The sequence below is a fragment of the Bos mutus genome, chromosome 28, assembly GCF_027580195.1.
Source record: "Bos mutus isolate GX-2022 chromosome 28, NWIPB_WYAK_1.1, whole genome shotgun sequence".
Lineage (NCBI taxonomy): Eukaryota > Metazoa > Chordata > Mammalia > Artiodactyla > Bovidae > Bos > Bos mutus.
Genome location: NC_091644.1, coordinates 15,184,105 through 15,207,685, shown reverse-complemented (window position 1 = coordinate 15,207,685; position 23,581 = coordinate 15,184,105). Strand labels below are relative to the sequence as shown.

General features: G+C 36.6%; 1 protein-coding gene across 4 annotated transcripts in view; it reads left to right on the top strand.

The window, feature by feature from the left end:
* The window catches only part of ADK (adenosine kinase), a 549,091-nt gene that overhangs the window by 433,301 nt on the left and 92,209 nt on the right, over window positions 1–23,581 (top strand). For all 4 annotated transcript variants that reach the window (XM_070364706.1, XM_070364703.1, XM_070364705.1 and 1 more), the window contains 2 exons: window positions 10,411–10,446; window positions 22,493–22,607. In XM_070364706.1, the coding sequence (XP_070220807.1) occupies window positions 10,411–10,446; window positions 22,493–22,607 (151 nt within the window). The remainder of the gene's footprint in view (window positions 1–10,410; window positions 10,447–22,492; window positions 22,608–23,581) is intronic.

Genomic DNA, 23,581 nt, shown 5'->3' with positions numbered 1-23,581 from the left:
ACTATCAAATGCAATACTGGCTTTTCAAAAGTATCTTTTTAAACCTATTTATCCTAGAGGAAGGGTAGGGGAGTTATGCTTTCAGTTAAATATTTATGGAGATACATATTATGTTGGGTGTTTCCTATCATCTTTCTGTAATTATTTTTTTAATAGCCTGACTTTTTTTCCTTTGACTTCTATGTAGTTTCATTTTTGTTGTGGGTTTTTTTTGTTGGTGGTGGTGTGTTCTTCGCTTTCTTTTTTCTTTTCCTTGAGAGACCTGTATTGATTGTTACCACCATGCCTAACCTTGTTCTTCCCAGTGGCCATTATGAAAATTCTAATTTTGTCTATATTAGACTTGTTTCTAAGGCATAGTGCTTCTGTATACTTTCTGCATAATTATTGTGAGTCAACTGGCAAAAATGAAAATAATACTGGGTTTTGGTGATACTTGGATGGAATGTGTTATATACATATCCGTAGTTTAAAAATTATGACCTGAGGAAGAACTACCTTTTCCACCCCTGACCGCCATCCCCAACCAGAGGTAGGATATTAGATACTTCTCAGCAGCTAATTAGATGGGTTTTTTTGTTTGTTTTTTAACTATTTTTTGTTATGTTATTAAGTCACAATGTGGTCCTATAAGTTTCTTTTTAAGTTAATCAGTAATATTTTGGATTGTGAATGTTATTATGATTTCTGATTGTTTCCTCTTCTCCCTCAAAAGACCAAGAGACTCAAAGAATAGAGGAGCTTTTATGATAGGTTCTGCTGTTAGGGTCATTAGGGTGGCCATAGAGGGTGGAATCTATGTAGCAGTGATTATCACACCTTGACCTTAGGAAGGTGTGATAGGAAGCTTAGGAACTTTAAGAAGCTTAATGCATGAAATATAGAAAAAATAAAGGATATTGGTGCACATATGAGAGAAAAGAATTATATAAAAGATACTTAATAAAAATGCCAATCTCTCCCCATCCTAAGGTCTTCCTTTCCTTTTTTGATCTAATTTTTAACACTGATCAGTAATACCTTTCTCATTTCCCCACATAAACATGTATCTAAACTTGTAAGAATTAATTATTTATCTTGTCTTTTACTGTTTTTTATTAATGTAAGTGATTTAAGTTTTAGATTTTTTTCTTTTTCCAGTAAATGAGGGAAGTAAGATCTGTCTAAAGATACATTTTACTTATCTTAAGGTTAACAAGCTGTAGCCTGGTCTCCATAGCCCTTCAGTTCTTCACTGGTAATGCAGTAAAGAAGAAAAATGTCTGTTTTAAAACTTATAAGTATTCTACTAATAGCATAATACAGGGATTGCTCAAGTTCAAGTGACCTAACATATATATTTGGAGTCCTGGAGAGGAGAAACAAAAAGATACTTGAAGTAAAAAAGAGTGAAAGTGTTCCATATTTGAAGAATACTATAAACCCAGAAATCAAAGAAGCTCAACAAACCACAAAAGAAACAAGGAAAAAAACTACACCAAGGAACATTATAATCACATTGCATAAAATCAGTGATAAAAAATCTTAAAACAGATATTTAAAGATACATTCGATACAGAGAAACAAAGATAAGAATGCATCTGAGGGCTTCCCTGGTCGCTCAGGGATGATCTGCCTGCTGATGCAGGAGACATGGGTCTGATCCCTGATTCATGAAGATCCCACCTGCTGCAGAGCAACTAACCACGTGCCACAACTATTGACTCTGTGTTCTAGAGCCCAGAACGAAAAAAAAAGAATGCATCTGAAACAGTACAAGCTGAAACTCAGAGAAAAATTGTCAATCTCAAATTCTATACCCTGCAAAAATATCTTTCAGAAATGAAAATGAGGTAAAGACATAAAACAGCTAAAAGAGTTCATCAGTAGCGGACCAGCACAAACCATTCAGAAATCATCAGATCCAGATGCCAGCTATTATGAATACATTTTATTTGGTATTGGATATGTACTTTAATGTCTCTGAACCTTCAGATTTTATTTATGAAAGGAGAAAAATACCTATTTTATGGGATTTTTATGAGGATCAAATGAAATAAGGAAAATAATTGACACCTGTAGAGTGTCTTCATTATGCCTCGCACGTGGTATCTCACTAGAAATGGAAATAAAACACCCAATAAGAGGCCTACTCCCCTAATCGTTTTCTTATCCTATCACCTCTCCTTTTTTTTTTTAGCAGCTGAAAGACTTGGATTATTCTACAAGTTAGCCCAAATAGCTAGTCAATCAAATTTTGATGAAATACATTTCCTAAACTTGCTTTCCTTTACCTACCATCATTAAATATGCATAACAGTGGGAGTGATGAACAGCTTTCCGTGGTAAAACAGACACATCACCTAGTAAATCATTTTGTGAAAGGATTAAGTATGTTCTAAACTGAACCTAATTTATTTGGCTTATAATTCAGCTAAGTAATTTTTTTCAGTCATGTTTATGAAGGTATACTTTATACACTGTTTAATTTTTATCATTGGATAGGGGCCATGCTTGTCTTTATAGCTTATACATCGCCCCACAGAGTTTTTGACACTCAATAAATGTTAAATAATATTTCTATTCAGCATTCTGCAGGCAGGAAGCATATGGTAATAAATGCCAGAGCACAGGTTGAAAATCTCCCAGAAGTTGTATGTTCTTTGAAAAACCAGTACAGATATTTTCATGAATGAAACATTTTAAAAGGGGTTTCTCAGATTTATATTTACTTAAAAATATTCTCCAGCCTTTGTTTATTTACAAGTTAAAACTTTTACTCTTCACAAATAATTTAATATTAAAAGTAGTATACCATTAATGCAGTCTCATAGGAAAATATGTAAATATTTTTATAAATAAGTACAAAGTACATTTTGTAAATAGTATAAGGTAAAAGTAACTCACAGTGTGAAGGATAGCATGAAGAAATATTTAGAGGCTTAAGCAGTATCAGTTAGTTCTGTTCAGTCGCTCAGTTGTGTCCGACTCTTTGGGACCCCATGGACTGCAGCACACCAGGCTTCCCTGTCCATTGCCAACTCCTAGAGCTTGCTCAAACTCACGTCCATTGAGTTGGTGATGCCATCGAACCATCTCAACCTTTGTTGTCCCCTTCTCCTCTCACCTTCAGTCTTTCCCAGCATCAGGGTCTTTTCAAATGAGTCAGTTCTTTACATCAGGTGGCCAAAGTACTAGAGTTTCAGCTTTAGCATCAGTCCTTCCAATGAACATTCAGGATTGATTTCCCTTAGGATTGACTGATTTGATCTCCTTGCAATCCAAGGGACTCTCAAGAGTCTTCTCCAACACCACAGTTCAAAAGCATCAATTCTTTGATGTTCAACTTTCTTTATAGTCCAACTCTCACATCCATACATGACTACTGAAAGAACCATAGCTGGGGTGTTCGTTGCCTAAGAAATGTCTCTGCCTTTTAATATACGGTCTAGGTTGGTCATAGCTTTTCTTCCAAGGAGCAAGTGTCTTTTAATTTCATGGCTGCAATCACCATCTGCAGTGATTTTGAAGACCAAGAAAATTAAGTCTGTCACTCTTTCCGTCGTTTCCCCATCTATTTGCCATGAAGTGATGGGACCAGATGCCATAAGCCTATTATTTTTTGAATGTTAAGTTTTAAGCCAGCTTTTTCACTCTCCTCTTTCACTTTCATCAAGAGGCTCTTTAGTTCTTCTTCGCTTTCTGCCATAAATGTGGTATCATCTGCATATCTGAGGTTATTGACTTTTCTCCCAGCAGTCTTGACTCAAGCATGTGCTTCATCCAGCCCAGCATTTCACATGATGTACTCTGCGTATAAGTTAAATAAGCAGGGGGACAATATACGGCCTTGACGTACTCCTTTCCCATCTTGAAACAAGTCTGTCGTTCCATGTCTGGTTTTAACTGTTGCTTCTTGACCTGCATACAGATTTCTCAGGAGGCAGGTAAGGTGGTCTGGTATTCCCATGTCTTGAAGAATTTTCCAGTTTGTTGTGATCTATACAGTCAAAGGCTTGAGAGTAATAAATAAAGCAGAAGTAGATTTTTTTTTTTTCTGCAACTCTCTTGCTTTTCCATGATCCAGCAGATGTTGGCAATTTGATCTCTGGTTCATCTGCCTTTTCTAAATCCAGCTTGAACATCTGGAAGTTCACAGTTAATGTATTTTTGAAGCCTGGCTTGGAGAATTTTGAGCATTACTTTGCTAGCATGTGAGAGGAGTACAACTGTGCAGTAGTTTGAACATTCTTTGGCTTTGCCCTTCTTTGGGATTGGAATGGAAACTGACCTTTTCCAATCCTGTGGTCACTGCTGAGTTTTTCAAACTTGTTGACATATTGAGTGCAGCACTTTACAGCATCATCTTTTAGGATTTAAGTAATATAAGTCTTCATAGTGCTACAGTCCATGGGGTCACAAAGAGTCAGACATGACTGAGCAACTTAACTGAGCTGACTTAGGGAAAAAAAATAAACAGCAGATAGTTCTTTATCATTAAATGTCAGCATGACTCAGAGGTGTATCACTGCTACAACTAAGAAATGGTTCATCACAATCAAGTATAGAAAACCATTTAGATAATATGTTTCTAAATTATCTTTCCTTTATTTTCTCACCTGTGATTGATCTGTTAGCCCTGCTTGTTTGGTTTGACTTTTGCGAGGATTTTTTTAAGGATTAGCATAATCTGAATAGAGAGATTTTCTGAATTGGACCATGTTAGTTAACCTCTTAGAGGCTTAGGTTCCTCATGTATAAGATGTGGATAGAGAAACTGGGCACAGCTTAGTTTGGTGCCTCTCAATTCAGTCTCTTACAAGGCTGAAGTCAGGATGTCAGCCAGGGCTGTATTCCTATCACTGCTTGGGGAGGATTCACTTCCAAGCTCATTCACGTGGCTGTTAGCAAGCCCTAGGTCCTCTCTGATGGTTAGTTATGGGCCGCTCCATGGGGGAACTCACATCATGGCGGCTTATTTCCCCTAGAGCGAGAGCTGAGAGAGAGCGTGTGAGCAAGAGAACGAACAAACAAGACATCCCATCACTTTTGGTCAGGTATTTGTTAAAAGTGAGTCTCTTGGTCCAGACAACACACATAGGGGAGGAAATTTTACAAGGACTTGAATACCACCAGTTAGGGACCTACACAGTAGGCAACCAATTTAGAGGCTTCCTGCTACATACACATATGATCCACAGATAGGACAAATCATGGAATGTACTCTGGATGCTCTGAAATTCATTTGCTTAAATTTTCCTAAGATTTTACCAAAAGCTTGAATTTCATAGGTGATATGATTTTATAGTTCACATTAAATATTTTCCTTATTCCTAGTAATAATCCAGTCAGTTTTGTTGGCCTCAGTTTTACTAATATATACTGAGTGACTTGCCCAAGATTACATATCAAATGAGCTATAAAATGACAACCTTAGTGTAGGTCTTCTAAGCCAACTACTCTTTCCATTTGGCTGTAACTGCTTCCTGACCAGTACTATCTTGCATTTAAAGCCTTCAAAAAAGGCTTCATACATATAATTGTATAAAAATATATGAATATTCTTTATATGCAGAGATTTTTATACATAGATTTATATAGAGACAGACATAGATATCATTCCATCTTAGACTCTCATGTACACCATACCATTTAGGATTTACAGTATTGTTTCAAATATTGCAAGTCAAAGTCTAATAAGGTGTATAACAGCTGTAACACTGATGTATCTCTAGCATTATAATATCTGTTAGCCTAAAACTATCCTTGCAGGGTAAATACTAGTTGGATGGAGAGATGAACAAACAAAATAGCAGAACTGTTTGGTGGTTCCATTCTCCCTTGGCTTTTCCCAGAGCTCTGGTTGGACTCCTATGACTTGAGTGAAGACCATGCAAACTCCAGTGAGTTTTCTGCTTCCTGTTTGCATTGGAGCAGCAAAATAGCTTGTTTTGAATGGATGAGCTGCCTTCTGTGGATAGTCAGAAGTTATCTTTCTTTGGTCCTAAGTTAGTTTCAGTCAACACCCAAGATCCCTCGTGTCCAATATCAAAAAACAGAGTGGTAACATAAGCAAGCAGATAATAGCTCGAGATGTGTTCAGTGCCTTGAAATGTAGAGCCAGAAGTAGGAGAGCAAGGGTTATGAGCTAAGATAGTGGTGGGTAGTTAGTAGTTACACCCTTCAGATTGCCCTGGAGGAAAGAGAGAGGATTTTAAGGCATGGAGAGAGGATTTTAAGGCATGTTGCTAAATTCTTAAAATAACTTTGTGGTTTGGGTAGTAGGAACATCTTGTTTCCCTGAAGGAAAAGGATAGTTCCTACAAGCAATAAGTTAATTTGGCAAAGTCTCAGGATATAAGGCCAATAATACAGAAATCATTTGTATTTCAATGTAACTAGTAACAAATAATTAGAATAACAATATGGCCTACTTATGGTTTTAGTTTTACAGTGACTACAGATAATTCTACATAAATTAAAATCAAGGTGTTATCAGGCAAAATGCAAAGAAAATAGTTTTCTTCTTAGATATAAAGGAAATTGTTGTATTTTCATACACACAGACACACACTGGAGTTGTTCCTTCCTTTCCTATATACCCTGAGAACGGTGCTTTTTAATAGTGGTTTGCTAATCCCTTTAAATAGTTCTTCATGTAAGTATTCCATAGTTTTCATTAACCATGAATTTCAGCTTTATTTTTTAAACCTCTGCTCAAAACCTGTACTTGGTGGTTGTTTCATCCTTTTAGCCTGGTCGGTGAAGCAGGGAGCCTACTGCAAATCCTAAATAGCGTGGTGTAGATGAGAGCCTAAGACTTTAATTATATGTCATTTTATTCACAACACTCAATTCCAGGAAGGAAAAAAATGACTTTGTTGTTGTAAAAAGACATATGTGAGTATCATTCATTGTAAACCAAAAATGATACTGTATTATAGCTTAGACAACAATGGGAACTGATTTTGAAATTGTGACCTGTGTGAGAAACTGAATAATAGTGAAAGTTATCAAAATGGAAAGTAGTGTTAATGTGAAATCCAGCCTTCTCAGAAATACTCTTTCCTGGCCTGTTTCGTTTTGCTTTTGTTGCTTGTCATGCATGAATGAAAGTGCTACACTCTCAGGGGAGCAGGAAAGCCTCTGTGTCGGTTGTTTATTTCCTTAATCCCTCCTCCTTTGTGATTTTTGATGTCAGATCTAAAATGGAAAGCCTGTAAATATAATGATTATCACATGGATAATCACCTGCATTAGGAACCGCCATGCTCCTCTATTCTAACCCTAGCTGTTCTCCACATGTCACATCCACTCTGCGGTTGGATTTTAACCTGACTGCTTCATTAGATTTGTGAAACTCAGTACGTGGCGCCCTGGGGCAGCACAGATGGGGACTTGCTTGTTTTCTTTTCTCACTTTTACTGCGAAGGCACGCTAAAAAGTCCTTTTCAGTTTAGTGTGATCAGTTCACTTGGAATTACCCCTGATATTTGGAACCTGCCTTACTGTTCTGCCCACCCTTTATGCCTTTTTTCTTCCCTGATTTCTGACCTAATGCCTTTTCTTTTTATCCCTCCATGCAGTGAATCTTAGGACTAAAATTCTCCTTCAGATTCTTACTGGGTCAAACTGTTCCTCTGTGTTGTTTTATTTGTTTTGCTGTGAGGGAAAAATAAATGTTGTTCCATCGTTGTATCTACAGACACCTTCAGATCAGAGGTTAGCTGTGGGAAAGTCTGCAGTGATGTGAGCCAGCTGCCTTTACTAATGGATTGACTGGGGGCACCAACCCAAGATCAAAGGAAGGTGGGAGGAAGTCAGGAGATAAGATCTTTTTAAGCTATAGAACAAGTGCTTAGCTTTTCAGTGATAGGGCACAGCTCTGCAAACCTGTGTGAGGGGGCGCTAAGATAGAAAATTGAATAGACTTCTTCAGCATGTCCTTCCTCAGTCAGAAATACGTTAGTGCTTGGAATAGTTTACAGATGTGGAAGAGTCCTAGGGCTCAGTTTCGTTGAAGAATAATGATCTGACATTGGTAAATGTGCCTTCTTGCAATTAGTCAGTTCTATTGTACCATAACAGATCACAGTCTATTGCGTCTTACTTTGGGGAGCAAAACTGGACATTAAAAAGGCAACATCTACTGTATGTGACTTTTGAGTCTTTATGTCTTAGTACAATTTTAGTTGTACAGACTTGTCATATTAACTTTGTCTTACAGTCCTTTAGGTTTCTTTCATGCCTCTGATAAAGCTCCATATAAATAAGTAGTTCTCACAAAGCTATTTTATTGTTTTTTTCATATAAGAATTAGCTTGGTTAATTCTTGAGTTGGACAACTTGGAAAAATTCTACATTGCTATCTTTTGAACCCTATCCTTTTCCTTGACATCCAAGCTAGTAAATATTATTGACTGTCTGGTATACAAGATTCTGGTGTAAGTAAATTGTCAAGAAGGCTAACCATCCTTACACCAGTTGTCAAGATCATGATTTAATTTTTTTATCTGTATCAACTAAGGTTAACTCAATCAGTTTGATGCTTCTCTAGTGAACAGCCTAAGGAATTGTACTTTCAGCTTATCACTTTCTATTAACTTCAGTGTTTGATTGTAATAGTATTTTTCAATCTTCTCAGACCCTCAGAGTGGTTCTTTAAACTTACATGGTATTAGTATATTGGACGATAAGTGCATACATACTTCTTTTCTCTGTGTTTTCCTTAACATGTAGATAGTACCCAGATTTGTGCTGGAGACATTAACTGTAGTTTCTGCCTTACATGGTTTGGTGCAGCAGTCATTTTAGTTAAGTTGGATCTGCTCACTACTCAGGCTCACATCCCATCCTTCTATTAATATCTCTTGGCAAAGATAATTTTGGAGGAATGTAAGTTAAGATGTAGAGACTCTTGACAGTTGTCTGCAGTTTTTTTTTTCCATCTTCAAGAGGGAAGTGGAATTGAAAAGTAATATTGCCTCCATTTTCTGTATCAGTACTAAAATGAAAATATATGCACAAAGCAGGGAGTGAAGAAAAGGAAAGGATTTGGTTACACAGATGTGGTTTTGTCATTTGATAGCCTATTATAAGGGCATTAGATTATATAATAATGTTCATCAGATTATGCCCTTAAGATATATTTAATATCTAGAAAAACATTGTTTAAAAATTTTTAACTAAATTTTAAAAAATATTCAGCGTTTGTTACCCTGTCATCTTAAATCAGAGAGAAATGAGGGGGTAGGCATTTTATTACACAAATTTTCAAACAGGCAAAAGATAGTAATACTGAATACATTTAGATACATTAATATTTTGCCATTTTTGCTTCACTTTCTTTTTTTTGTTTTTAAGTTTTCTAAAATAAATTACATATACCATGCCATTTTATCCCAGGATACTTCAGGATACACCTGAAAATCTAGGATTTTTTCATATCAAGTTGATAATTCCTAATATTATTTGATTTCCATTTCATAATCAAACTTACCCAAAATGTATTTTATAACTGGTGTGTTCAAAACAGTTTCCGATTAAAATCTGTACATTACTCCTGTACATTTTATCATGATGTTGACTTACTACAAAGACCAAGGTACTTGTCCTGTCTAATGTCCTACCTTATGGATTTGTTTATTAGCCTTCTCAGTGTATCATTTAACTTGTTCTTCTATCCTCTATATATTTCCTGTAGACTACAAGTTATTGAATAAAGTTTTGATTAATTCATGTTAAAAACTTTATAGATGGTGCTCTGTACCTTATACTACATTATGACAGAAGCCACAGACTATTTGGTGATCAGAATATTAGGTAATAAGATTGATCACTGGGTTAAAGTGATGACTGCTTGATTCTTCCGCTGTAAAGTTATACTTTGCTCCTCGTGACCAGCATATGATCTTTGATACTTCGATTCCATGAAATAAGCAGTTCCCCATCATTCTTTAACCTAATGAATTGAGCATCCATTGATAACCTTTGCCTGAATAAATTTCATCAGAGATTACAAAAGGTGGGTTTTCTGAATCTAATCTATACATTTATTAGCAAACATTCTTCTTACAGAAGAGTTTTCTGAAAGGTATTGTTTTAATTAAAAACATAACCATCAGCATCTTCCTTAGGTTTCAAATGATTTTCTTTGTCGGGGTCAAAACATCTGAACTCATGGTGACAGCTACAGTAAAAATATGTAGTACATCTTCTTTATTTCAGCTTGTGAAGTGTGTTGACATTTGCTGCCTTTTTTTTATGCCAAGGAAAAAGGAAATCTTTTTTTTCCGTGTAAGAATAAAAATTGAACTATGTGAGTATATTGAGATAATTGTGTAAAAAGAAGACTGTTTGAATGAGTTTCAAAATGGATTATTTCTTCATTACCTAGCACTTTATAATTAACTGTTCTTTTTTTTATTTCAGGAAGCTGCCACTTTTGCTAGAGAGCAAGGCTTTGAGGTGAGTTAACCCACAATTGCACACTAAACAGATCCTAAAGGTTTTTTCTAGCTGATAATGAAGTTCTTTTGGACAGTGATTGATGTGCTATTATACTCTCAGAGCCTCGCAGCAGTTGCCATGGAAACTTGGCAGTCGTCATGGTTTCTTTGTTCTGCCAGCACAGTGTTATGACGCACTCTGCTAGGTCTGCACCCAACATCGCCTACAGATGTTATTTATTGAATTTTGAAAAGCCTCTTGGGAAGCCAAGAGGTTGGGCACGGTTTCAAGCTGCCTCTGCAGATATGGGGCCTGTCAGTTTGTTCAGTTAAAAAGCTACCTCATTAGCTGCATTACATTTCATAAGAATTCACTGCTAAAGCAGTGGTGGAGCAACACTAAATAGTGAAATATAATGTCATTTAAATAATTTCAACCTTACCACATGTAGATTATCATTATGTAAATTAATTTCCAAAGGTTATACTTAACTGTTGTTAGGAACTGACTAGTTTAAATCCTTCTCATATGAACTTCCTGTTTGAATCTTTTTTTTCTTTTTCCTCTTTTCTTTGATAGCATAAAACATATACATTTTCTGAAACACAAAATTGATAATTGATTTAATTTTCAGATAATGAATTCTGTTTTCCTTATAGAAATATTATCCTGTTGAGATTCCAAACTCCATATAGTTGTTGTTGGCAAAATTAATAGCCAAGACCATGTGTTTACATATGTAGTATCTACCTTCCAATGGATTGTTGGGACACACTGACTAATCTAAACCCAGGTTAACTGACAGAGATTAACTGAGTGTGTGATTTTTATGACTATCATATTTATTTAGCCAGAACTCTGTAGAATATTATGTTCTATATAGCAACTTGGAATGTTTGATGGATGTAAGTTTTTTTAAATTTAACCTGACTAGATCTGGAATATATAGAAACTCTTTCCTTATTTGCATACTCAGTATTGTCTACCATGTACAGAAACTGTGAGCATTGACTGGATATATTAGTAAGCTCACTTTGAACTCTTTAGAGAAAGGTGTTTTATAAAATTGTGAAGGAAATGTTATTTAAATGTACTAAAGACAGATTCGTTATTAAGCAACAAAGTGATACATGTGTATGTTATCCATGTCGTAGGACTTGACAACCAAGGTGCTTCTTTTTCTTGGGGGAAGATAGTGAGCATGTGGTATAAGTATTCTGCTCTCAAAGTCCTATATAAAAACTATCAAGGCAGGAAGCTGCCTCATAGTGCTCAATTAATGGAAACTATCATCGTTTCTTGGGAGTTTCCTGTTTTTATTTTAACATATTCTCATGAATATAAGGTTGAGTCACATGAAGAAGCAATAAAGATTTCCAAGTAATTTTTATCTAATTTAAGTTTCCCTTTGTAATTTCCCAAACTGGCAATTGCTGTAGAGGGCTAAATGTAATGAGGGGAATGTTCAATTTAGAAAGACAAATGTTTTGATCATGAAACTATAAGTAAATATTTTAAGTCATGTTTTAAAAGTTTCACTGATTCTAAATTTCAGTATTAACAATTTATATTCTCTGTTGTTACATAAAAATTATTCAAATAAAACATATATAGAGTATAAATTTGTGTCCTATTTTATGTGCTAACATTTAGAAATGTATTTCAGTTCTAAAAAATAACCACTTTTAGAAATGTAACATGTTGTATAACAAATGATTCTGTAGTACCTGATAATAATTTTAATAATTTATTAAACCTTACTAATTCATAGTTTTATTGTCCCTTTGAGCTACATGCTTTGAATATGCCTGGTTTAAATTCAGTCTTAGCAACAAGCTACTTTTCTATTTTCTACTAACCAGCACCATATTAACCTTTCCATTAGTTCTTACTTATTGACTCTAAAGTTGTTTCTTTTTACCATAAATCTGCCATAACTGATTACAACATATGAACAAAGTGATGATTATAATAGTATACCTTATTACCTCCTGACATAGCAAAACTCAGTTGGTAATTTGACAATGATGTGTTAGATTGTATAAAGCATACAGTGTCTTGATGTATCCCTTCATGGGTTCCCTAAAATACTATAAGTATTTCAGAATCTGTAAGAGCCTTGATTAGAATACCCCGAAGTCGGTATTTTTAATAGAATATAATCCTTGTACTGAATGCTATCTAGAGAAACTGAATGATTTTAAAATGTCATTGAAGTTTCCTTCGTTGGTTAGATAGTAATATGAAAGCATAGATTTGAATCTCAGTATTTTTAAAGACTCAAACAAGAATAAATCATTTAACAGTTTAATGTCTGTGGGAATGTGTCAGTGCTTTCAAGTCTTGTGACAAACTAGACAAAATCTGTATCTATTTCCTCCCAACTTTAATTTTACCTCTTAATTTGGGACGTGAATGAGAGGAGAGAAGTGAAAAAATTAAAGAGCAAGGAAAGGTGGGCACTTTTTCTTCCCGTAAGTCCTACCTTCATTTTCTGTTATAAATCCCAATCAGTTCCCAAAGCCACCGAGTGTTGCCACTAGTGATCTGTCTGCTAAGAGACCAGTCCAAATGCCTCTAAAAATAACCAGTGTTTATCATCAGGAAATATCCTCAGTGACATTGTTTATGATATTCTGGTTAGCTTCTCTGCAAATTTCAGATAATCTTTCTTTAAGAAAAAAATCTTTAATCTTTAAAGTGAATTGGGCAATTTTCAGTAAGAAGCAGCAGCTTAGGAGTACACTGGAGAATGAGATAAAAACTGGAACTGGCCAGAGCACAAAGCAGAAGAGAGACGAATATATATATATATATATATGTAGGCTGAGGGAAAATTGCATAGTGCCTGATTTAAATGATAGACCTGCTAAGAATTTAAAATGACAATTCTTGGTGTAAAAAGTTTCACGGGGCCTTTTATTATTTTGAAAAATCGGTTCAGACTGCAGTGTGTTTTTAAACCAACCTTATCTTAAGTTGAACCGATTAAAGGTTTGTATTTTTAGAACCTAAATAGAAATGAGGCACTTAGCAATATGTTTCATTATGAAACCTCTTAAAAGCACTATTGAAAATTGATTTAAATTAAAGTGAAGAACATACCTCCAAAACCTAAATAAAACTATTCTTTGTGTTCTCATTCTCAGTGCAATAGAGTATATGCCAAACGATGAAGAGAATTCACACCTTTTCTACTGTATCAGTTACTCGGTTTTACTCCAAGCAGCAAATTTTAATTTTCTTATTTTAGAGCTCTAAAATATAATACTTCTAACCGTAGAGGAAATAAAGCAATCCTTTTCCATTTTCCCACTTCCCTGCAGCCCATGACTCTGCCCAGAGACTTCCAGGCTTGTAGTCTTTCTCTGACCAATGACAGCTCTATCATCTTATACCACTGAGAGAAGAAAGTATTGAAAGTGCTATCCAATAGGCATCCACAAGGCATGTGTGGCTATTTAAATTTAATAAAATTACGAGTTCAGTTCCTTAGTCTGTAGGCACATCTCAAGTGCATGCCTATGTAGATAGTAACTACCATATTGGACAGATGTAGATCATGACATCCTCACAGAAACTTCCATTGATTAGCACTGGATAGTAAGTCCACAGAGAGTTTCAGAAGGTATTGATTACCAAAAGTTCTCCAAGATTTTTCTAATGTTCCTGTGTTCCTCACAAATAGAAAGAATGCACAGTGAACGATCGCCAAGAGTTTCTGGAAATGAGACACTAAATTAGATCATGTTTGTTGATAGAGTACAGTGCTGCTTCCCTAAGTGACTGAGTCCCAAGTGATAACAGTTAAAAAAGCACTCAGTTAACAGAAAGAGATATAATAGTCGTGATTCTCTTGATTTAATCACTTACTCATTCAACAAATACTTGCTGAGCACTTACTTTGTGCCTAGCACTTCGATAGACCCTGAAAACAAGATAGAAATAATGAAAGTGTACGGTAAAGGAAAAGGTGGGAGTCTCCTATTTTAGATACTCTGATCATTGGAGTGACTCTCTGAGGAAGTAAAACTAAAAAACACAAATATCTAGCTATGACAGAAAAAAGCAAAACAAGCAACAGGGAAACAAACCAGACAGAGGGAACAAGAGTTCGCAGGACTTTAGACACAAGAGAGCATAATGTACTGTGCACTCCAGGTGGTGACAGGAGGCCAGTGCACCTGCAATGGAATGAGTGGCGAGGAAGTGGTATGAGACAGGATGGAGACTGACACATCGTATGACCACCCTGATTATTACACGAAGCAGAATATGTGTGATTAAATGGGGCGATATGTATGAACACCATATTTGCTTTTCTATAGGAGTAGATAGGTGGTGACAGTATTCTTTTACATTTGTATCATCAGCTTGTTAAAAATGGAATGAAGACAATATATTAATTTGGAAAACAATGCTAAATTTAAAGTGTGTGACCACCAATGACAATAAAAGCATAATTTGACATTTATGAAATGATTCAAAGTTTACAAAACATTTTCTAACATATCATTAATACATTTAATATTCATACAAACCTTGGAGGGGTAGGTAGGGCATGTATTGCCATATCAGTTGAACAGAAAAAAAATAAACTACATAACATGTTCAGAGTCACATAGCTAACAGATAATGGAATCAGAATCTGAGCTCAGCTGTCTTGAATCTGGTAATCTTTATAAACTAAACTTCTTTCTCACAGTCTAACATATTGGAGGAGGAAATCAGATTTTCAAATGACCTTGGAAAATGAGAAATATCTGGAAATTCAGAAGTTGAAATTCACTAGGGTAAAATACAAACCAGAATAATTAAGAAAAATATCATGTTTAAATGCAGGATCAGCAGTGACTTGTGACTGTTCCATATAATTATTTAACGTGAAAATGCTTTAGTTTTGTGATCACAACAGAAATCACATAACCAGAATTCATAGACGCAGTATGATCTGTGGATAACAGGGAAGAGTGTTGGAATCAAGACTTTGTGGATGCTAGTCCTGGCTCCACTTCTTAGTATGTTTATGACCTTGGGAAGTTACTTAACCTCTCTGTGACTCAATTTCCTCATCTATAAAATGGGGATATAGTAATAGCACCTATTTCCTAGAGTAGTTAAGATTTAATGAATATTTTAGAGCTATATACATGGCTCTTGCTTTCTGCATCTATAAAATAGGGACATAGTAATAATACATACTGTCTAGACTGGTTAAGAGGTAATGAGTATTTTAGAGTGCTCATAGCTGTTTATACATGGCTCATATTTAAATTGTGAGCTTCCTTCTACTTTTTCTTCCTTTTTTCTCTTTCTCCTCCCTTACTGGATAACATAATTGAATTCTCAATACTCAGAACTCTTCAGAGGGCTTCCCTGGTGGGCCAGTGGTTAAGAATCCACCTCTTGGAAATGCAAGAACACTGGTTCGATCCCTGGTCCAGGAAGTTCCTACCTATTGCTGAGCAACTAAGCAACTAAATGTGTTACAAATATGAGCCCACTTGCTACAACTAGAGAAAGCCTATGGGCAGCACTGAAGACCCACCACAGCCAAAAAAAAAAATTCTTGAGGTCCTTTCTAGGGATTTTCAGGCAACTTAGGATTTGACAGTTTTGGAGCATATTTAAATGACAGTAAATATAGGAAATACATTAATATTTATTAAGTACTTGGCATGTGCTAAATACTACATTCAGCTCTTTCACTTACCTTATTTTTCCTCCTCATACACACACACACAAAACTATTTAAACTTTCTATTTTGAAACAATTTTAGATTCAGAAAATTTGCAAAAATAGTGCAGAGAATTTCTGGATACCTTCACTTAGCTTCCCCTAATGTAAACATCTTACAGAACCAAGGTATAATGATCAAAACCTGGAAGTTAACATTAGTACAGTGTTAGTAACTGAACTATAGAATTTATTCTCATTTCACCAGTTTTTCCTCTAATTTCTTTTTTTCTCTTCCACAATCTAGTCCAGGGTCACACATTGCATATATTTGTCTTCTTAGTCTCTTCTTATCAGACAATTTCTCACGCATTCCTTGTTGTTCATGATCTTCATGCTTTTGAAGACTGCCTGTCAGTCATTTTGTAGAATGTCCCTCAATTTAGGTTTGTCCAACATTCAGAAAACTAAGATCATGGCATCTGGTCTCGTCACTTCATGGCAAAAATATATGGGGAAACAGTGGAAGACTATTTTGGGGGCTCCAAAATCACTGCAGATGGTGACTGTAGCCATTAAATTAAAAGACACTTGCTCCTTGGAAGAAATTCATGACCAACCTAGATAGCATATTAAAAAGCAGAGACATTACTTTGCCAACAAAGGTCCACCTAGTCAAAGCTATGGTTTTTCTAGTAGTCATGTATGGATGTGAGAGTTGGAATATAAAGAAAGCTGAGCGTCGAAGAATTGATGCTTTTGAACTGTGGTGTTGGAGAAGACTCTTGAGAGTCCCTTGGACTGCAAGGAGATCCAACCAGTCCATCCTAAAGGAGATCAGTCCTGGGTGTTCACTGGAAGGACTGATATTGAAGCTAAAACTCCAATACTCTGGCCACCTGATGCAAAGAGCTGACTCATTTTAAAAGACCCTGATGCTGGGAGAGATTGAGGGCAGGAGGAGAAGAGGGTGACAGAAGATGAGATGGTAGGAAGGCATCACCAACTCGATGGACATGGGTTTGGGTGGACTCCGGGAGTTGGTGATGGACAGGGAAGCCCGGTGTGCTGCGGTTCATGGGGTTGCAAAGAGTCGGACACAACTGAGCGATTTCACTTTCATGCGTTGGAGAAGGAAATGGCAACCCACTCCAGTGTTCTTGCTTGGAGAATCCCAGGGAGGGCAGAGCCTGGTGGGCTGCCGTCTGTGGGGTCACACAGAGTCGGACACGACTGAAGCGACTTAGCAGCAGCAGCAGCATTGTGCCCTTATCAGTGCATCATAACAGGGATATACATGATATCCCAATGTCTTACTGTTGGTGATGTTAACTGTGATCACTAGGTTAAGGTGGTATTTATGCTCTATGAAGTTAAGTATTTTCCCATTGTAGTTGATAAAATATCTTGGGGGTGATACCTGTGTAGATATCCCATTTTACCCACTAATTTAAGCATCACTAAAGTTGATCCCTGGGGTAAAGGGATGTCTGTCAACCTTCTTCACTATTAGCATTTCTATTTTTCCTTCTGTAATGAATAAGTTTAGAGGGAGATACTATAAGACTAAGCAAATACCCTGTTTCTCTTCAGACTTTTGCCCACCAATTTTAGCATACTTCACTCTCAACATCTTTTAAGACAATTACTATTGTCTTAGTTTTGTAGATAAGAAAATGGAGTTTCAGAGAGGTATATTTACCTGCTTTTCTGTTCAGTTGCCCTGTCATGTCCAACTCTTTGCAACTGCGTGGACTGCAGCATGCCAGGCCTCCCTCTCCATCACCAAGTCCCAGAGTTTACTCAAACTCATGTCCATTGAGTCGGTGATGCCATCCAGCCTGTCTCATCCTCTGATAGCCTCTCCTCCTTCTGTCCTCAATCTTCCCTAGCATTCAGGGACTTTTCCACTGAGTTATCTGTTTGCGTCAGATGACCAAAATACTGCAGCTTCAGCTTCAGTCCTTCTAGTGAGTATTCAGGGTTGAGCTCCCTTAAGATTGACTGGTTTGATCTCCTTGCTGTCCAAGGGACTTTCAGGAGTCTTCTCCAGCAGCACTGTTCAAAAGCATCAGTTCTTTGGCATTCTACTTTCTTTATGGTCCAGCCCTCAAAACTGTACATGACCCCTGGGAGGACCATAGCCTTGACTATACAAACCTTTGTCGGCAGTATAATGCCTCTGCTTTTCAACACACTGTCTAGGTTTGTCATCACTTTCCTGCCAAGAAGCAATCGTCTTCTGATTTCATGGCTGCAGTCACCATCCACAGTGATTTTGGAGCCCCAGAAGAGGAAATCTGTCACTACTTCTGTGTTTTCCCCTTCTATTTGCCATGTAGTAAGGGGGGCTGGATGCCATGCATGATCTTAGTTTTTTAATATTTAGTCTTAAGCTTGCTCTTTCACTCTCCTCCTTCACCCTCATTAAGAGACTCTTTAGTTTCTCTTCATTTTCTGCCATTAGAGTGGTATCATCTGCATGTCTAAGGTTGCTGATGTTTCCCCCTGCCTATCTTGATTCCAGCTTGTAACTCATGCAGCCTGGCATATCTCGTGATGTGCTCAGTGCATAGGTTAAACAGACAGGGTGACAGCAGACAGCCCTGTCGTACTCCTTTCTCAATCGTGAACCAATCACTTGTTCTGTAAAGGGTTCTAACTGTTGCTTCTTGGCCCACATACAGTTTTCTCAGGAGACAGGTAAGATGATCTGGTATTCCTCTCTCTCTAGGAGCCTTCCACAGTTTATCATGATCCACACAGTCAAAGGCTTTAGCATAGTCAGTGAAACAGAGATAGATGTTTTTCTGAAATTCCCGTGCTTTCTCTATAATCCAGCAAATGTTAGCAATTTGATCTCTAGTTTCTCTTCCTTTTCTAAACCCAGCTTGGACATCTGGAAGGTCTTGGTTCACATAATGCTGAAGCCTAGCATGCAAGATTTTAAGCATGACCTTACTAGCATGGGAGATGAGTACAACTGTCCAGTGTTTAGCATCTTATTTGGTACTACCCTTCTTGGGGATTGGGATAAGAATTGACCTTTTCCAGTCCTGGGGCCACTGCTGGGTCTTCCAGATTTGCTGACATAATGAATGCAGAACCTTGATGGCATCATCCTTTAGGGATTTGAATTGTTCTGCTGGAATTTCATCGCATCCACTAGCTCTATTAACAGCAGTGCTTCTTAAGGCCCACTTGACTTCACACTCCAGAATGTCTGGCTCTGGGTGACTAACCACACCATTGTAGTAATCCAGTTCATTAAGATCTTTTTTATACAGATCTTCTGTGTATAAAAATTTACTATTTGAGGTCACACAAATAGGAAGAAAAGCTATGACCAACCTAGACAGCATATTAAAAAGCAGAGACATTACTTTGCTGACAAAGGTCCATATAATCAAAGCTATGGTTTTTCCTATAGTCAATGTTCATTGGAAGGTCTGATGTTGATGCTGAAACTCCAGTACTTTGGCTACCGGATGCAAAGGGCTGATTCATTTGAAAAGACCCTGATGCTGGGAAAGATTGAGGGCAGGAGTAGAAGGGGACAACAGAGGATGAGATGGTTGGATCTCACTGATGGTTGAGGCATCACTGACTCATTGGACATGAGTTTGGGTAGGCTCCGGGAGTGTTGGACAGGGAGGCCTGGCGTGCTGCAGCTTGTGGGGTTGCAAAGAGTCAGACACGACAGAGCAACTGAACAACAACATCAAAATTAGTAAATCCAGTTGTGTCATACTCTAAAATCCCTTGTAATTTCATCATTCTGTTAAGATATGTTAGAGCAGATATATGGGAGAAAGAACTACCAGGAGATAAGGAAGAGGTTCATGTTTTCAAGTTTTACAGAACTCGAAATATATGTTGTTAGGAAGACAAAATTGAAGTTTTAAGAAAAGCTTTTATACTAGATGGGAATCATCTGTTGAGGGCAAAACAATGACTCCTCAAAGCTTAGTGTGGGATACTTTGATTTGGTGCACAATGAAGGTATAGATATGGATACAAATAGAATAAAGCTTATTCTTTCTGTGAAAATTTATCTTTTATATCTGAAAAGTTTGTTTCAATCTTGAATTGCTGTTTTTATAAGGTTTAACTTGAGGCAGGTTAAAAATGTTGCTTTGATTAGGTTACCAAAACTCCCACAAAACATTCTCTTTTTTCACAGGGTTGGTATAAGGCAACCAAATCTCACTCTTAATTTATTCCTTATACCATTTTTAAGAAGGATCTCTACTTAAAAACCATCCAGTACATGCATAAAATTCTACTCCTAAGGTGGTAAAGTGAATCTTTCTGGAGTTTGCCTCCTATCTTCACTAAAAATGAACTGTACTCAATCATAAGCAAAAATCTTATATTAGTGAAATATGTCTGTAGTAAAGAGATTTGAATACTATATGTAATTTTAATGTATATATTTATTAGAAGCATTATTATTATAAGACATTGTCATTTGGGGGGATAGACTTCCCTGGTGGCTCAGACGGTGAAGTGTCTGCCTACAATGCGGGAGACCCAGGTTCAGTCCCTGGGTTGGGAAAATCTTCTGGAGAAGGAAATGGCAACCCACTCCAGTATTCTTGCCTGGAAAATCCCATGGACAGAGGAGCCTGGTAGACTACAGTCCGTGGGGTCACAAAGAGTTGGATACGACTGAGCAACTTCACTTTCAAATGTTACTGGTCATTTTTAATAGTCTTTCCCCTCAAACTGAGGGAATTTCTTTTCTCATCTTATCAGAGTTTCAGGCATAGTTCTTTTCTAAAATAAGCAAACAAAAGTGAAATAGTCAGCATGTTTAAAAGGTCAGCAGCATTGTCCAACCACAAAAGACAATTTTTTTTTTTTTTTTTTTTTTTCAGAAATAGCAGTCCTCAGGAATCATGATGTTAGGTTTAGGAGAAGCTTAGATTCATATATCATCCAGAATCTTAAGTATTTTGTGACTAAACAGCATACAAATATTTCACTAAAGATTGTCATACCTTTAAAAACATAATGGTTTCTGATGTTGTCTGTAGCCACTGTAACTTTTCTGCTTTGCCTACCTAAATTTTTCTGTCCTATATATCCTAATTAATTTCTTTTATTAGATATATTTCCACTCTGGTATATATTTCTCTCTCCATACCTTTTTTAAACTTTGCACAGTGATAGAAGAAGCTACCAACAAACTCCAGACCCTGCACAATTTTAGCAGCCCTCTGAATTCAAACATGGGTTTTTAAATTATCTAAAATTGTTGAGGACTTCCCTGGTGGTACAGTGGATAAGAAATCTGCCTGCCAATGCAGGAGACACAGGTTCAGCCCCTGGTCCTGGAAGATGCCACAAGCCGAGGAACAGCTAAGCCTGTTCACTGCAACTACTGAGCCCACGTGCCACAACTGCTGGGCCTACCTGCCACGAGTACTGGAGCCTGCAAGCTCTAGGCCCAGGAGCCACAACTCCTGAAGCCGTGTGCCTAGATCTGTGCTGCACAGCAAGAGAAGCCACCGCAGTGAGAAGTCTGCACACCACAGCTAGAGGATGGCCCCTGCTTACTGCAGCTAGAGAAAGCGTGCACGCAGCAATGAAGACCCAGCGTAACCAGAAAAATAAATTAGTTTTTTAAAAAGCTAATGAAAATACATTTTTTAATTCAAAAAAGTTGAAAACATGATTCTAAAAATCTAACCCATAGCTCAAGAATTAGATTTCAAGACAGAACATTTATGATGTAAAACTTTGCAGCCTGTGTGATCATGAAAAACAGCGTGAGGGTTTCTAGAACTAATTTGTACTTTTTTAAACTTTATCTTTAAAAAAGCTAAGTCTCTAGAAAATGGTTAGCATCTCATTTTAGTTCTTTGAAAAATTTATTATATTAACTGCATTATTTCCGGAATCAGCATAATTATGCTCTCTCTGTAAGCCTCTAAAATAATTCAGTAATACTCTTTTTTACAAATCTCTCATTAATTGGAAATTTGAAAACTGACTTCTGTTGATATTAAAGAATTATCATTAATTAAAAATTTAATATAATAGATGGTTATGTTTGAATCATTACCTTTTAGAAATACATAATAAAGCATTTTACATGTGGCATTATATAGTATTTGAGATTTCCTTAAGAATAATATGAAAGGTAGGTAGATAAATAGAAATAAGATTCATCATAAATTTCAAATCATTGCAGCTTGATGATAGGTTCCTTGAAGATTGTTGTACTATTCTGTTTACTTCTGTATGTAGTTAAAATTTTTATGTAATTCTATGATCAAGTCTCTCTTATTTTGAGCATGAGAAACTAAATCCTTAATCTACTATAAAATTTTAGTTTATTGTATTGGTTATGAGCATATTTTTCCTCCTTTCTATTAATAGACTGAAGACATTAAAGAAATAGCCAGAAAGACACAGGCTCTGCCAAAAGTCAACTCAAAGAGGCAGCGAATTGTGATTTTCACCCAAGGGAGAGAGGACACCATACTGGCTACAGGTACGTGGGGAAGCTGTGGGGAAAACCCGGTATTATGGAGATTAATCATTATTTTAAAATGTTATATACTTTCTATTATAAATTACTCAAAGCAGTGTACATTTTTCTTTTTAAAATCTCCTCCATGTACTTTACGCACTGTCACCCCCTCCTCCAACTCCTGCTGCTGGCATCCACCAATCTGTTCTCTGTATCTGTGACTTGGAGTTTTTTATTATTATTTTTTTAATTCTACATATAAGTGAGATCATGCAGTTTTTGTCTGTCTGACTTACTTTGCTTAGTGTAGAGTACTCAAGTTTCATTCATATTGTTTCAAATACTAGCATTTCCTTTTTTGTGGCTAAATAATATTTCACCGTGTGTGTGCACACATGCGTGAGCTGATGTATATATACCACATTATTTTTATCCATTCTGAAGTCTGTCCATCCTAAATGTCTATCAGTGGACACATAGGTGTTTTCCATGTCTTGGCTATTATAAATAACACTATAGCGAACATGGGGGTGCAGATATCTCTTTGGGTTAGTGTTTTTGTTTCGTTCATGACGCAGAAGTAGAACTGCTGAGTCTTATGGTAGTTCTACTTATTTTTGAAGGGCCTCCATACTGTTTTTCATAGCAGCGGCACCAATTTACATTTCCACTAACAGTACAAAAAGGTGCCTTTTTATCCACATTCTTGCCAACAGATATTTCCTATCTTTATGGTAGTTTAGCCATTCTAACAGGTCTGAGATGATACCTCATTATAATTTTTTTTTTTTAATTTCTTAAAGTGTTTTATTTATTTATTTTTTTCTAATTTTATTTTATTTTTAAACTTTACATAATTGTATTAGTTTTGCCAAATATCAAAATGAATCCGCCACAGGTATACATGTGTTCCCCATCCCGAACCCTCCTCCCTCCTCCCTCCCCATACCATCCCTCTGGGCCGTCCCAGTGCACCAGCCCCAAGCATGATGTGT